A 16,367-nucleotide genomic window follows, 5' to 3' on the forward strand; every position below is an offset into this window, starting at 1 on the left:
ATCCCAGTTAGATAATGTCAGGAACGTGTCAGTGTTCTGTGGAGGCATCGAGGAGATCAGCTCCAACTGCAAAGCAGGTCAAACTAGAACATCTGAAGGCTGCAGATGCCAGTTGAACCGTTCATGCTTGGGCCTGTGGTGCCAGGTAGCTCTCAGGGCTCGTGATCACTCGAACACCAGTGGAAATGTTTGAGTGTCTTTCCCACACAAACGATGAAGGAAGGCTGTGGGGCTCTGTGCTAAACAAGACGGATTGTAAAAACCATACGACTGCTTGAGGTTTGGCAGTACAGCTACGACGCTGCGTGGTATTTCCTGTTGTCCTGACTTAGGCAGCCAGGCAGAATCCACCATGGCGGAGAACCTCAAATGCCTGGAAACTCTAAAGTTGATGATTGGAGGCAATTTGGCTTCAAACTGAAAAGATGGAATTAAAAAAAGAGGTTTAAATTTGCAAATCTCGTCTTGCTGCCATTAAATGTTCAGGGAACGCAATCAACCTGCACACTCGCCTCGAACGACACCACACCTGTTCCTGTAGGATGTCGCAGTTGATCTGGATATCGTGAAGCCTGTTCATTCTCTCAACTGGTTCCTTCAGCTGGTTCCTTCAGCTGGTTCATTCAGCTGGTTCCTTCAGCTGGTTCCTTAAGCTGGTTCCTTCAGCTGGTTCATTCAGCTGGTTCATTCAGCTGGTTCCTTCAGCTGGTTCCTTCAGCTGGTTCATTCAGCTGGTTCCTTCAGCTGGTTCATTCAGCTGGTTCATTCAGCTGGTTCATTCAGCTGGTTCCTTCAGCTGGTTCATTCAGCTGGTTCATTCAGCTGGTTCCTTGAGCTGGTTCATTCAGCTGGTTCATTCAGCTGGTTCCTTGAGCTGGTTCCTTCAGCTGGTTCCTTGAGCTGGTTCATTCAGCTGGTTTCATTCAGCTGGTTCCTTGAGCTGGTTCCTTGAGCTGGTTCCTTCAGCTGGTTCCTTCAGCTGGTTCCTTCAGCTGGTTCATTCAGCTGGTTCCTTCAGCTGGTTCATTCAGCTGGTTCCTTCAGCTGGTTCATTCAGCTGGTTCCTTCAGCTGGTTCCTTAAGCTGGTTCCTTAAGCTGGTTCCTTCAGCTGGTTCCTTCAGCTGGTTCAATCAGCTGGATGATTCAGCTGGTTCCTTCAGCTGGTTCATTCAGCTGGTTCCTTCAGCTGGTTCCTTCAGCTGGTTCCTTCAGCTGGTTCCTTCAGCTGTTTCTTTAAGCTGGTTCCTTCAGCTGGTTCCTTCAGCTGGTTCCTTCAGCTGGTTCCTCTGTTCTCATGCAGCGGCAACAGCGACAGGTCAGTATGGGTTCAACTCTGTAGTTGTGTTACTCTCTGGTCCTTGAATCGATCACCTACACTATCCTAGGAACTATATTACTGGAATCTCTCCTCCAGACGTCACCAACAGGTTCAGTGGATCTGGAGAAATCCTGAACAGATTCAGAACCTTTGATGAAAGAACTTCCTTTATTATGTATTTTCCTGATTTGTCATCTGAGCTGGTTTTGGACATTGAGCAGAAGAAATGAAACGAGACGTTTGCATCAACACTTCTGCTGCTCTGTGGTCAGCTTGGATCCTACTCACACTATGAGGATGATAAGCCAGCCCACGAGGCTTTGTGTTTAACCGCAGGGGATTGTGGGTAGTCCATTAATAAATGAAACTACCATGTGATGAAGACATATGGTCCTGGTCTGATCTGCCCTTGGCTGGCACCCTGCTGCTCTGTGAAAACGAAGAGGAAGTTCGAGAGAAAGAGACGATAGACACAAGCAGGACGTGGGCTCAGTGTGTGTGTGTGTGTGTGTGTGTGTGTGTGTGTGTATGATAGAGTTTGAGTATGTGTGTTTGTGTTAGAGAGAGAGACAGTGTGGGCTATGTGAGTGGGAGTTATCTGTGGAGAAATGCTTTGACCTCTCTCCCTCGAAGACTGCAGCTGTGTTTAGGCTCTACTTTTACACACACTAACATACACTAACACACACACACACACACACACACACACACACACACACACTTTTGAAGTCAGGTGCTGCACCATGATCTGTTGTTCTTTAACACTCAGGATTTGTCTGCTTGACACATATCGCTTGTATTTCAGACTGGTTCCATCTGGGTTCCTGGAGAACGTTCTTCGTACAGATCAGTACCCAGAGGTTCTGTCACACTAGCACTGATAGTCTTTATTTTACCTCCCAACATGAACAAACATTGGCCAGTAAAAGTGCACTGATATATTAGCTCATAGGCTTGTTAGCTGATTAGCTGCAGCACAATAACCAGAATGGGACCTCCTCCGTGTCGCTACTTGCAGGTTCCACTGTTAGAACATGCCGGCAGCCTTCATGTCTCCTTAGGCTTCTATTGTACTCATCATTATTTCACCCTGAAGACACACAGAGAACTGAAAGAAAAGGTATGTGTGACATCACAAACGTGTTGTGAACGGTCAGGCACTGAGTGAGAGACAGACGCTCTTGCCTGGAGCCAAAATCCCGTCTGATAGTATCGACACATGGGGACTTCAGTGCATCCAAAACACACATGGCCGACATGTCATCAATTTGACCATCTGGACAGATGTTCCTGTACAACATGCACACGATTATGTGGCTGTTCTGTCTGTGCTCTTCCACTTCCAGTAAGTGGAAACATATCATGTTCTTATGGGTGTGACTTCTCCTCCATTTAGCCCTCCAGGGTGAATACGTGATGAAACGCTGTGGACTGGAGTCAGGCGACGTGTGCATGCTGTGTGCTGCTATAACGGGCCAGAGCGGTCCTTGTAAAACCGGGTGGAGTTCATGCGTGAAATGTTAATGTACTGCAGAGCTGCTTCCTCCTGCTCTCATCTGCCTCGTCTCACGCTTCGCACTCCTGCAAATGGCAGAACACCAACGATCTGAAGAGGCCATCCATGCCCGTCTAGGATTACATGCCGTCAATCAAAAAATAAAAGCCTCGTGATGTCCATAGCTGCAGCTCTTCTGTTTCCCCCTCCGCTGGAAGCACTCTGTTTTAGCTCTTGTATAAGCTCCGCCTCCTGAGATCTCAGTCCGCTCTAATTGTTCAGTTCACAAGCACCGTCCACAACTCCATCACCTTCATATTATTAGCTACAGAACAACAGCTGCTTCAGAACCAAAACTAATCAGTAATAATTGTGATCAATCGAGGCAGCGCCCCTGACCACATTCCCTGTGCTGGACAAGTCCGTTGCCCCGCCACAGATCTCTTTCCCGTGGCAGGTCTCTTTGTGTTTCCTCATCACTTAGCAGAGATGCTGTAGAACTGGTTCTGTTTGTAAAGGGTTAAGCATCGCAGACAAATCCAGTGAAGCAGACAGTTAGCAAAACAGAATAACTGGTAGTAAGAACATAAATGTCAGAAGCAAAAAAAGCATTGCTTGGAAGTTTGAAACAGGCTGCCGATCCTGAGCCATCATTGAGCCGGTCCTGTAAAATGTCTTCCAGCTTTCTGGTCCTAGTGAGGGAATGTCCATCAAAGGTGAAGTGATCCCACTGGATGAGACTCTTAGCAGGCAACAGTAAGTTGGTCTGCTCAGGCAGGCGGCTCCAGTGGAGCTGAGACAGTCCTGACCTGAATCTTTGGTGTGACCTGGCCTTTACAGGCGTCAGCTGTCAGGTGCAATGGCAGCAGGCTCACTAGCAGGCGCCGGAATGTTGCCCATCGGCTCACTGGAAGCAGGTTCAGCTGTGTGTTTGGTGCAAACACGTCTTCATTCTACACCCAGCGAGAGGAAGAGGCTGCGCTCCCCATTTGTTCACATCTCAAGCCTTGACTTTTGTCTGGAGTCAACAGCCATTTTGACCCGTGATTGCTGATGTCACTGACAACATTACGTACCTGCAGCCTGTAGGTGGGCGAGCGTCCTGTGGTTGGCCGTGTAACGAGATCTTAATTCAGACTGGATCAGTTAGGCCTGTGATGTGTGGTGGTGCTAGCAACTGTCAGGTGGACAGCTAAAGGTGTAAAGCTGCCCTAAAGAACTACTTGAGCAAATGAGGGTCATAAGACAGAAGCCCCATCAGCTCACTGGTCTTTGGTGTCCAGCACACCGTCGTTGTTTATTTAGAAAGTTGGCACAAAGATTTACAGGTGTAAGAGGCACCATGAAGGACGCGTCGATGCCTTCAGTCCTGACTGTTGGAAGGCATTTCATTGGACGGGAAATGGATGATTGATCAGTTTCGAACGGCCCTCTGTGCCTTGTGTGACAGCCCCCCCCCCCCCCCCCCCGACACAGCAGATGCGTCATGATGTCGTCACTGGTGGTTTCTGGGAATTGTGTACCTTTGTAATTGTTCACTGATTCCTCACAGAAGCGTACACACGATGTTATGATCCTATATTTTACAGTAGTGTTGAAATCTCCCTCTGTCCTTGTGGTGGTTTCCCCTGTAACCATGGAAACCAGTAAGAGGCACAGGGCAGCAGGGAGGAAGTATGCAGCAGATGGAAAAGAGCAGAGCTGATGGCTGGTCGAGCCTCTGCTGCAGTTTAAGAACACACGCACACGCAAACACACACACACACACACACACACACACACACACACACACTGGCTTGGCTGAGCATGCTAACGGGGCTCTCAGTCTCTCTGCTCTGACTCCAGTCCAGGTTTTCTGGACTACATTTCCCAGAGAAGCAAACTGCAACTCTTCATTTCTGTCCCTCTCCCTCAGCTAACTGATGATGGATGTATTCGGCAGAGGAGAGCTCGGGTTGCTGGGAGCGGGAGAGGGGCTGAGAGATGACGTAGGTGTATCTGGGATCAGCTGGTCGGCCACTCAGCTGCCAGATGACATGTACCCGCCGACTGGATTGGCCTTCGCCGCTGCCTATCATGACATCAAGACCCGGCTGGCCAGTCTGGAGAGGGAGAACAGCAGCATCAAGAGGAAACTCAAACACTACGAGTTCAAGGTGGAGAGCAGTGTGCGCACGCACACACACACACAGACACACATACACACACACACACAGACACACATACACACACACACACACACACACACGTACACTCATCTCCTCTCCTCTCCTCCAGTTTCCTATGATCAGTAAATTTGGAGATGAGAGGACGCTGTGTTGTTCTTGTGAGCCCGTCATCAAGGATACCAGCGTCATCCAATCAGAGACCACCAACCTCCAACAGAGGATCAACTGTCTCAGTCAGGAGGTACAAACGTCACCCATTCACAACCAGAAACTGTGTTCATCCCACTGCTCTCGACTGTGTTGCACCTTTATGAGAAGATGAAGTGCAGTGTTGTAGTCTGAGTAATAACTGTTAATCTGGTCTGAGTGGTGGGGGGCTCTACCCTACTGCTATACCTGATGTAGGTGACCTTGTGATTGGTCAGAGAATCAATGATCACCTAACAAAATGTTGGTGAAGGTCCTCAGTCATCCAGGTCGTGGTCGTCTCAGCTGTTGGTGGAGCAGGCGCTTCACCTCTGGGTTATAGGTGAATCGTCTTCTACAGCAAACAAAATGGATGCCAGATATCCATGAAAAATAATTCAATAATTAGCCACAATTATAAACAACCTCTCAATCAGTCTAAGATCAAATACAACTCCAGCAACGTTGCCAAAGGACGTGGAGTTCTGTTACTCTGGGCTGTTGCCACTCACATGTTCAGTCCAAAATGGCGACCGCCCTGTTGTCCAGTCAGCACCAGAGTTTCCCTGCTTACGACTCATTCGGGTGGACTTCAACATCTCCGTCATGCTGGCTGACGAGACTCGTGTCCTCGACTGGTGGGCTCATGAAGGTTGGACCCTCCAAAAACAAGGTTTCAGCTCAGCTTTACCAAACCACGGGTCTAACTTGAGCCAGAACTATTCAGTGTTTGTGCTATGATAGAAGCTCTCGACCCAGGAGCACAGAAGTCACCCTGCTGCTAACACGCATGTCTGTCCTCAACTCGTCAGCTGATTGAAGCCACTCCTAAGCTGTGACTTTTTCTCTTTGTATTATTCATGAGTGGAAGTTTGAGATGATGCTTGTTTTGTGTGTGTGTGTGTGTGTGTGTGTGTGTGTGTGTGTGTGTGTGTCTCAGCTCCAGAAGAGCAAGGAGAGAGAGGAGCGGTTGGAGGAAGTCATCCAGGCCTATGAGAAGATTCACTTGGAGAAGAGCAACGTCCAGAGAGATCTTGACAAAATGGTGAAAGCGCACACACGCACACACACGCACACACACACACACACACACACACAAAGGCATCATAAACATAAAATGTTTTTGTGTGTGTGTGCATGGATGCGTGTGTGTGTGTGTGTGTGTCAGACCTCTCTAGCAGAGCAGCATGTGGAGCGGATCTGCAGTCTGGAATCGGCTCTCAGGCAGAGAGACACCACTCTTCAGAAGCTCAGCGCTCAACTGTGTAACAAAGTGGTTCATCAGCCTCACGCCAGCCTGGACGTGCCCAGAGGTGAGTCACCAGGCTGGCTATCATCAGCAGACAGGCTCCATTTTACCAGCAACCCCAGTTTGTTTGCTTGAATCAGCTAGAAAGCAACTTCTTTAGACCAGTGGCATTAGTGTTCAGAGGGAATCTGGTGTGGCAGCAGCTTGTAGCATGATGAGTAATCCTCAAACACTCTCACTAATGTTCTAGAGAGTTAGCACAAACACCAGATCGACACACGAAGCTGCGCCTAGAGGGAGGCTGTGTGATGATGTTTGGAGCCTGGTGTAGCCTGCATCCAGCTGCCGGCAGCTAGGGGGGCTCAGAGGACACCTTGGAGGACAGGCAGGTGTGAGTGATAGTAGTCCTTGAACTCCCTACCAGACAACTCTGGAGAAGATCAGCCTGTCAGTGTTTGCCATCAACCTCCTGAAAGTGACAGTAAAACCCAGCTCAGATGGCGGTACCTCCTACTGCTTGTACTTCGCTAGTGCTCCTAGTGGTGGACAAGCAAACAGACCAAACCCTTAAGTTGAACTCAGAAATGTCTCATATTTCATTACATGTTGGAGTGATTTATCAAATTAAAGCTGTCAAACACCAAACTGGTGTTTCCTCCATGGGTGGATACCATTGTGGAGCGCAGACGTGGCTCACTCTAAAGCTGTGGTCTGTGGTGTTGTCAGAGGGCCGCGGGCCGACGCTCCAGAGCTCCCGTAGTCTGGACGCGCTGTCTGATCTGAAGCTGCAGCGGCTGGAGGCGGAGCTGGAGGGGGCGCTGCAGCAGGCTGAGGGAGCCTGTCAGAGGGAGAAGGAGCTGAGGGTGGAGCTTCAGAGGCTGCAGCAGGAAGTAGCCCAGCTACAGGAGACACAGCGGCAGGTGAGCCTGAAGCCAGTGATGACATGTACAGTTTTCACACGAGTCCACCTCCCAAATAAACTCTAGCTGCCATCTTGGTGGCGGTGGTGGGGTAGGGGGGGTCCTCAACTATGCTAAAGATGTGTTCTTTACTGTTTTCCCTCATGATGGAAACAGTGAAAAAACAAGGCGCTGCATGGAAGTGAGATACTTTAATGTCTTTGTTGGGAGGGAAAATTCTGTCGAAACAAAAAGGTAATCACATGATGCACTATGACACGTTGCAGCATGTAGTCTTCATCCATGTGATCACCATCGCCAACTCCTGCCTGCCCTGATTGGCCTCTGACCTACTAGCTGGTCATGTGACTTGCTTTTTTGATTATGGTGTTTTTTGCATTTTTATGGACTGATATTGTGATGGTGATATGATTTTTACACTTTTGAGGGAATAGTAGGTTTTAACATAATGACTCTGATTATCCTTGAGGGACCCACTTCACCACTAAGTGGTGTTTTTGTGGGGATCCTGAATCAAACATGTTCTCCTCCATCTGTAGAACATGATGTGTTGGCACCACGTCTCTGCAGAACAACAATATTGAACTAAATCGGTATTTTGACTCACAATTGACCTTTAACTAATCTTGCTGTGGTATACATTTTGCACAACATCATACAGCGATTGTTGATTGATTCTGATTAATTTTGCTGCTGTACAATTTCCCATCAATAAGCTGTTGATGTTCCTGTGTTGCTCTTTTGTGTGATGTGGGTTTTAATCTATGTGTCATGTGATCTGCACTGTCATTGAGAGGATGTCCATCACCCAACCACACATACAGAAGCTGAATGGCTACTGTTGTGCTGTTATACTGGGAGGATGTGACCATAGTCCTTCACTCTAACTAACCGCAGCTCTAACTAACCACAGCTCTGACTAACCACAGCTCTGACTAACCACAGCTCTAACTAACCACAGCTCTGACTAACCACAGCTCTGACTAGCCACAGCTCTGACTAACTACAGTTCTGACTAACCACTGCTCTAACTAACCACAGCTCTGACTAACCACAGCTCTGACTAACCACTGCTCTAATTAACCACAGCTCTGACTAACCACAGCTCTAACTAGCCACAGCTCTGACTAACTATAGCTCTGACTAACCACCGCTCTAACTAACCACAACTCTGACTAACCACAGCTCTGACTAACCACAGCTCTAACTAACCACAGCTCTGACTAACCACAGCTCTAACTAACCACAGCTCTGACTAACCACTGCTCTAATTAACCACAGCTCTAACTAACCACTGCTCTAATTAACCACAGCTCTGACTAACCACAGCTCTAACTAACCACAGCTCTGACTAACCACAGCTCTGACTAACCACTGCTCTAATTAACCACAGCTCTGACTAACTACAGTTCTACCTAACCACAGCTCTGACTAACCACAGCTCTAACTAACCACAGCTCTGACTAACCACTGCTCTAATTAACCACAGCTCTGACTAACCACTGCTCTAATTAACCACAGCTCTAACTAACCACAGCTCTGACTAACCACAGCTCTAATTAACCACAGCTCTAACTAGCCACAGCTCTAACTAACCACAGCTCTAACTAACCACAGCTCTAACTAGCCACAGCTCTGACTAACTACAGTTCTGACTAACCACTGCTCTAACTAGCCACAGCTCTGACTAACTATAGCTCTGACTAACCACAGCTCTGACTAACCACAGCTCTAACTAACCACAGCTCTAACTAGCCACAGCTCTGACTAACCACAGTTCTGACTAACCACAGCTTTGACTAACAACTGCTCGAACTAACCACAGCTCCGACTAACCACAGCTCTGACTAACCACAACCCTAAATAACTACAGCGGTTGCTAACCAAAGCTCTAACTAATCTCAGCTCTAGTTAACCTCAGCTCTCTGTCATTGCAGGGGTTACCGCCTCATTGTGAGCATTGTGATGTCGAATGGATAAAGAAGGCTGGAGACGAACAGTAAGTCTTGTTTCGAAGAGCAGAATCATAGTAGCAGTCACATGTATGTATGTATTTCAGTGTATATTTATGTATTTGTTTACTCTGTCAGTGGCTCTGTGTGTTGCAGGGTGAACCTAGCGTTAGCCTACACTGAGCTAACAGAGGAGTTGGGTCGTGTTCGCAGCCTGACGGTGAAACAGAGCGAACTGCTGCGACAGTCCTCACAGGAGCCTGGTAGGTCATCCTACACAGGTTCTACCCAGAACGTGATGAGGTTCTAGCACTGCCAGCGCCTCAGATCCACTAGAAAAAACATGCTCAGCTCTGCTTCTGCCAGATAGCATTTCTGACTGGAGTTAGCTTCTTTACACTGTGAATGCTAATCTACTCTAATCTGTTGTGTAAGATGTCGTGTATTCTCTGGAGGGCTAGCATTTATTTACCCACAGTTGCATGATGGATGCGTGCTGGACTGGTTTATGATACTTTTGACAAACAGATTAGGATCACTTAGAAGACCAGTAGCCTCTTGTAAGGCATCTCCAGGCTAGAATGTTCCCAGTAGAACGCTTCTCGTAGAACATTCCCAGTAGAACAACAGTGGAATGACTTTTTGTAAACAAGCCCGTTCATCTTAAAACCCATAAATGGTGACTAAAACCTCCCCGTTAGCCTCTATAATTCTCTTTATTTCCTCGCCTGACATCCATTCTGGAAGTAGTATCTTCATTTTTGTGTCCGTTGCTCATCAATTCGACATAAATACTCGAAGAATGGGATACTGGACCTGCTTGAGTTCGTCCCCGAGCGATACGTCATTTGTCACACAGCATCTTATTCTTATTGATATAGGCCTTCTTATTTTTACTTATTTATTTTGAATAACCACATATTCCTATTTTGGCGGCCCGGGGGAGCAGTGGTCCTCACTGTGGCCCCCAGCAAGAAGGTTGTGGGTGGAGCCCCGGCTGCAGCACGGGGTCTTTCTGTGTGAGTCTCCATGTTCCTGCTGGGTTCTCTCTGGTACTCCAGCTTCCTCCCACAGTCCAAAGACATCAAGAGGGACCAGGTTAATCCAGGATGTCCCTATTTCATTTATATTTGTTGTATTGTTTTTCTCTTTTGTTATCTGAAGCTGTCAATTATCTAAAGATTAGTTCATGTTTGCTCTTGATTTGAGAGCATCTCTGTACTTCAAGCCCCCCCCCCCCCAAAAGTTTACATTCTGAATAAATGAAACATAAATGAAAAGAGGCGGGTCAGCACCATGAATCTTGGGTGGCGGGGATGTTCCAGGAAAGATTACATCACAAAAACACAATAGAAGTCCTGTTTTTTTTATATTTCGTATTTATTATAAAGGGATATCTGTTCAGCTGAACTACTGCTGTCTCTCTCTCTCTCACTCCCTCTCTCTCTCTCTCTGTCCTGAGTGTGTGAGGACGTGTGTAGCATGGTAGTGGGTGATGAGCGTTGAGGCTGTGCTGGGTCGTAGGAATGTACCAGTTTTCCTTCTGTCTTCAAACGTCCCATCGATGATTCTCTTCTCTCTTGCTTCCAGTTCCTCGTCCTCCCCCAGCTTCTCAGCGGTTTTCCCCCACCTCCCCCCAGCGCACCTGCCTCACCCCTGACAGGCTCCTCCCCACCCCCTCCCCTCCACTGTCCTCAAGTGATGGCCCCGCCTCCTACACCCATCAGCCAACCAGCAGCCTTCTACGAGCGAAGTTCAAGGGTCGCCGTAGTTACTCGGAGGTGAGGATGTTCAAGTGTGTTGGGATGGAAATGCGGACGTGTTCTTTTTTTCTGTAAACTTGCTGTGAAAGTCTTCTGACCAGCTGGCCCTCCCCCCTCAGGTGTCTGACCCCTCAGCCATCCAGAGACCCCAGGCCCGTGTGATGAGAGACCCCGTGTCTACGCTCCCCAAGCCCAGACCCCTCTTAGGGGAGACACAGGGTTACAGCCAGACCAAGTCTCAGCTCCGTACCACCTTGGTGGGCCTGGTCAGACCGGCATCAGCTCATGGAGCTGGAGGGGACAGAGGCGCCGGGGGAGGGGAGAGGGGAGGGGGCAGCAGTCTGAGCAGCAGCCCTCATCATTGTGCGCTGGATCTGGGCTTCCCCCTGGCTGCTGAGGTACCGGTGGAGTGCTGCTGTCTCACCTTGTAATGCTGGCGCGAGTTTCCTGTTCGATCACTTGTGTTCATTCATATTAAAAACATATAAAAACAGGTAATCAACCCACACGCATGTTGACAGCTGCTGTCTGTCCGTCCCTGGCGTGTAGAAAGAGTCACACTCATCCTGCCGAAGTCCACAGGGTGTCTGATGAAAAATGCCTTCAGCACTCAGAATAATCTGCACAACTTTCACAGGTTCCGCAGGGTCACGCCACTTTCCCCGAGAGTTGTTCAGCACAGAAAAACAGAAGGCAGAGCCGAAGCTCGCAGGCTCCTGTCAGCAGCATGAAGTCTGATGACTGGCGAGCGCCACGCGAGCGTTCTGGAGGTTTGACCTGTTTTGTCAGTGTCTCCTTGGTAGCAGGTGACATTGCTGCAGCTGGTGGCTGCCGTGGGAGGAGAAGACAGTTGTTTGACCTGGACGAGGACAGAATAGACAGAGGAAGTTCCACTGGTGTGAACAGCTACAGTTGGACCTCATCTACCAGGGTGAAGGTCTTTGAATTCCCACACAAACATCTTCATCATGTGGGAGCCTGAACAAGGTCTTGGTCCCTCCAGCCAGGACCAGCGTTCATAGAAGCAGGTGTGGAGCAAGACGGCTTCAGCGTGCGACTGGCCGTAAGTGAGCTGACGTAGACGAGTGGAAGGCGTCACGACTGTAATATGAGCGGAGCCAAGAGATGCAGATGGAGGGACGACTGGACTCAGGAGCTGCTGGCTTCTAAACATCAGGTGGCTTCCTGCAGTCCTGGAATCATGAGGAGGAAGAGGACGAAGATGATGAAGATGATGACGGTCTCCCTGTAGTCATGCGTGACAATGGCAGTGCTCAGACACCTGAGCTGTGGACTGATGGTCTGACCCGGAGCCGTCGGCCGCTGTCTGTTCCATTACTGGAACATCAGCAGTGCTAGCTGCATCAAAAACCAGAGTCCTCACCAGATCACGTCGACATCACCTGATGTTTCACCACGCCTGAACAGTGTGTGACACGTTCAGGATAACACACTCAGTCTCCTTCCACACGCGTGTTGCGACCCACAGTGAGAGACAACAGCTCCCATCACTTCCACTCAGCCATTGTCTGGCTGCTGTGCAGCTGTGTGTGATTGGTCTGAGCTCAGCGATCAGAAACCGATAAATCAATTGATCTTCTTCCTGCTGCAGGTCCATCACTTCTGTCGTCTCGATGACCGACCTGAGCCCACCCCCCTGGTGACACCCCCCCAGTCCTCTGACGATGAGGAGGTGCTGACTGGTTAATTGGTCTATGTGCCTCCCCAGCTTCACAGCTGTGGTTCATGTTGAGTCTGTCTGTTACAGGATGGGTGTACGTATCTCTCGCCGGCGGCCAGCCCCCCTCAGACCATCGGGGCCACTGGGATTGGCTCCTCGCTGAGGGAGCAGCCCCTCCACCCCTCGTTCCCGTCTCCGAGGAAACAGCCCCACCATCCTCCCTTCTCCGCCCCCGAGGGCCACGCCACCCGCTCCTGCCATCTGCCTCCCTACATCAACACTGAGCATGCTCAGTCATGGCCTTCCATTAACGTGAGTAGAAACACGGTAAAGAACCGACTCCATCACACATATGCAGTACATGTACATCAAAGAGTACTAATATCAGGGTGAGGACTAGCTTAGAACAAAATAAATGCGCCTTAGAACAAAGGGTTATTAGTTTTGGGTCATTGGGGGCAGAAGAACAAGCCAGACACAACGCTGGAATACTTCAGTGTTCTGAGGTGCAACAGGGAGTGTCCGTTCTAACAGGTTCTAGGATGAGGTGTCACGAGCCTGAGGGACACACGGAGACGTCTCAGGTCCTACAAGATGCATCATACGTGTGCTCATCATCGCCACACTCAAACTAGTTTATCGGTACATGAAATACCATTTAGAAGCCAGCAGCCAGATAGCATAGTTTAGCATAAAAGCTGTAGCTAGCTGCTAGCTGCTAGCTTGGCCCTGTCCAAAGATGGGTTGTTTTATTTTATCTTAAATTTCCTGGATGTGGAGAGCCAGCAGACCAAAGCTGAGCTGGTGAGTGTTGAGCTGAAGCAAGATCTTCCTCCAGTTATTAGAACGTGCATGAGACTGTTGTAGATTTACATGTCCTGATGGGTTGGATCAAGGAAGCGCTGCCTCTACCGATCGACTCCGAACCTTCAAGTACTGTCGACTTGTGATGGCAGAAGACTCGATTGCAGTTAGCAACATCAGTTCTACGTAGCTGCACTTCTCTACAGGCAGGTGGAACTCACCGTAGGCCCTGCTGGGTCGACGGTGCAGGTTGTCAGACAGCGGTAATAATGTGTCCCACGTGGCTGATCCCTGAGGCTGGATGCAGCAACAACACTGATACCTGCACCGACCCGGACACAGATTCAGGTGTGACCAGATTCACGGGACATGTTTGTCCCGGGTCGTGTCTGTGTACCTCTGACGGGTCCCGTTAGCTTCAGCGGCTAGGTGCCTGCAGCTGACCCAGTTAACCAGCTGAGTATTTCCCACGTCCACCAGTATAACTTGGTGCTGAGCAGCTGGTTTACAGCCAGGCAGAGAGAGGATGAAACTAATCAAAAGGTTCAGGAGGGTTTATGGTTCCCGGCAGCGCCTGCGGTTCAGAGATGACGCTGCGGTCTTCCTCTCTCTGCAGTTGTGGATGGAGTCTGAAGAGAATGCCGTGCGCAGCTGTCCTCTGTGTCAGCTGACCTTCCCAACCGGTTACCCTGACGATGCCCTCATCAAACACATCGACTCCCACTTGGAGAACAGCAAGATCTGACTCTTCTATCCGGCTCCAGCTGGACCAGTCCAACCATCTTGATGTAACCACCGCCAGTCCTCCGCTCTTCCCCGATCCCTCCATCCTCTCTGTGGGGTTGAACCGCCGACCTTCCAGTGACAGGGTGCATCTCTCTCCTGTCCCCAGGCTGATTTCCAGGTCTGGTTGCTATGTTCATCAATGACGCACCAACAACAGTCAGAGTGGCTGGCAACTTCTCCTCTGCAGAACTCGATGGAACAGATTGTTAATGCATGACTCAGATACGCTGATGAGCAGACTCCAGCGGCTGAACTGATGACATCACATCCTGTGAGAGAAGCAGCAGAGACACTCAAGCAAAAAGATCTCTTGACCTGTGATCAGTGGTTAAATAGTAGAAGAGTAGCGTAAATAAGTCAGGAGCGTGTGTGTGTGTGTGTGTGTGTGTGTGTGTGTGTGTGTGCGCGCAGGCTGAGGGAGATCCACAGCAAACACACTTCACCACTGATGTGTGCCAGGTACAAAGGTAAACAGCTGATCAAAGGACAACAGCAGCAAAAACTCCTCCTACTGCCATCTGCTGGTGAGTTGGTGAAAGTGCAGAACCTCGATCAGGCGTTTCCCAGGAGCAGGGCTGACGGCTCATGACCATGACACTCAGCTTAGCATCTCATAGTAAGAAAAAGCCTCACCGTTGTTTTGTAACATTTCATTCTGATCATTTGGATTTTGTGCTCATCATAAATGCATCAACCAGAACATTCATTTTCATAGAGAATATATTGTTGGTATCCCATGATGAAGAGGGAAGTATTTTGCACTTATGATGTACGTAGGATTGCTACTAATGCAGACTTTTACTTCATGATGACTCTCAATCACGAGAATGTTCCTCAGCACCCTGGGAAACCCAGTGCACTGACCAGGACGATAATTGTGATGAAAGCGAGTATGAGGCAAGAGAAAGACCTCCCAGTTTTCCTCTCAGGGTGGTCCTGCTCTGCTCTGTGACCCTGAGACCACGCCGTTGCATCACCGCCCTCCCGGGTCACTTCCTGGCCCTGCAGCCACTGGACCCCGGTCCTGGACCCTCAACTGTGGACGGCTATTCAAAGAGACTGAACGTGTCTTGTTAGTGTTTTCAGGATATAAGCCAAACTGCTGAAGCAAAAAAAAGTGACATTTCAGAAGCAAAAACAATGAGACTCCTCAAACCAGCCGGCGAGGGACTCCTGGGACGGCTGGGATTGTCGCGGGGTGTGTACAGCGTGATGGGCGGCTGGGAGGGCGAGACCTGCATGAGACGTCTTCCCAGGAATCCCTGGAGTTTGTACTTCTCGCCAATTCTGCATTCAGTATATTCCTGAGAATGCACGTGGTAACTGTAGTGGAAGTACTGCTAATGTGTACATTGTAACATGTATGTACCATGTAACACCAATTAAAAAGCTATGATGTGCACCCAGCACAAATACTCGGGTGGAACTGCAGTACAAGACATAAATACCGGATACTCTTTACTTTGTAGTACACACTGTCATGAACTGGCTCAACGATCACAGCTAAAAGGGGAACATTACAAACAAAGGATTCATGAAACCAAATGAGAGCCAATGAGGATCAAAGGAACGAATGACAAAATGAGAGGTGGCTCATCAGTAGGGTCAGTGGTGTGTGTGTGTGTGTGTGTGTGTGTGTGTGAGTGTGTGTGTGTGAGTGTGTGTGAGTGAGTGTGAGTGAGTGAGTGTGTGTGTGTGAGTGAGTGTGTGTGAGTGTGTGTGAGTGAGTGAGTGAGTGAGTGTGTGTGTGTGAGTGTGTGTGTGTGAGTGAGTGAGTGTGTGTGTGAGAGTGAGTGTGTGTGAGTGAGTGAGTGTGTGTGTGTGAGTGAGTGTGTGTGAGAGTGAGTGTGTGTGAGTGAGTGAGTGTGTGTGTGTGAGTGAGTGTGTGTGAGTGAGTGTGTACGTGTGTGTGAGTGTGTACGTGTGTGTGAGTGTGTACGTGTGATTGGGTGTGTGTGGGTACGTGTGTGTGTGGGTACGTGTGTGTGTGAGTGAGTGGGTATGTGTGTGTGTGTGGGGGTATGTGTGGGTACGTGAGTGTGGG

General features: G+C 49.2%; 1 protein-coding gene across 4 annotated transcripts in view; it reads left to right on the plus strand.

The window, feature by feature from the left end:
* Positions 1–15,721, plus strand: part of LOC147245631 (TANK-binding kinase 1-binding protein 1-like) — a 37,556-nt gene extending 21,835 nt beyond the window's left edge. For 2 of the 4 annotated variants that reach the window (XM_086184507.1, XM_086184506.1), the window contains 12 exons: positions 4,730–4,970; positions 5,092–5,223; positions 6,109–6,213; positions 6,337–6,481; positions 7,144–7,337; positions 9,275–9,336; positions 9,446–9,552; positions 10,880–11,070; positions 11,172–11,450; positions 12,665–12,745; positions 12,821–13,045; positions 14,154–15,721. In XM_086184507.1, coding sequence (XP_086040633.1) covers positions 4,737–4,970; positions 5,092–5,223; positions 6,109–6,213; positions 6,337–6,481; positions 7,144–7,337; positions 9,275–9,336; positions 9,446–9,552; positions 10,880–11,070; positions 11,172–11,450; positions 12,665–12,745; positions 12,821–13,045; positions 14,154–14,282 — 1,884 coding nt within the window. In that variant the 5' untranslated portion in view covers positions 4,730–4,736 and the 3' untranslated portion in view covers positions 14,283–15,721. The remainder of the gene's footprint in view (positions 1–4,729; positions 4,971–5,091; positions 5,224–6,108; positions 6,214–6,336; positions 6,482–7,143; positions 7,338–9,274; positions 9,337–9,445; positions 9,553–10,879; positions 11,071–11,171; positions 11,451–12,664; positions 12,746–12,820; positions 13,046–14,153) is intronic. The other 2 variants (XM_086184508.1, XM_086184509.1) reach the window with 2 other exon arrangements.
* The last annotated feature ends 646 nt before the right edge of the window (positions 15,722–16,367 follow it).

The sequence above is a fragment of the Aulostomus chinensis genome, chromosome 18 (genome assembly GCF_037954235.1).
Source record: "Aulostomus chinensis isolate RoL2024-O1b breed Wild chromosome 18, RoL_Achi_v1.0, whole genome shotgun sequence".
NCBI classification, from domain to species: Eukaryota; Metazoa; Chordata; class Actinopteri; order Syngnathiformes; family Aulostomidae; genus Aulostomus; species Aulostomus chinensis.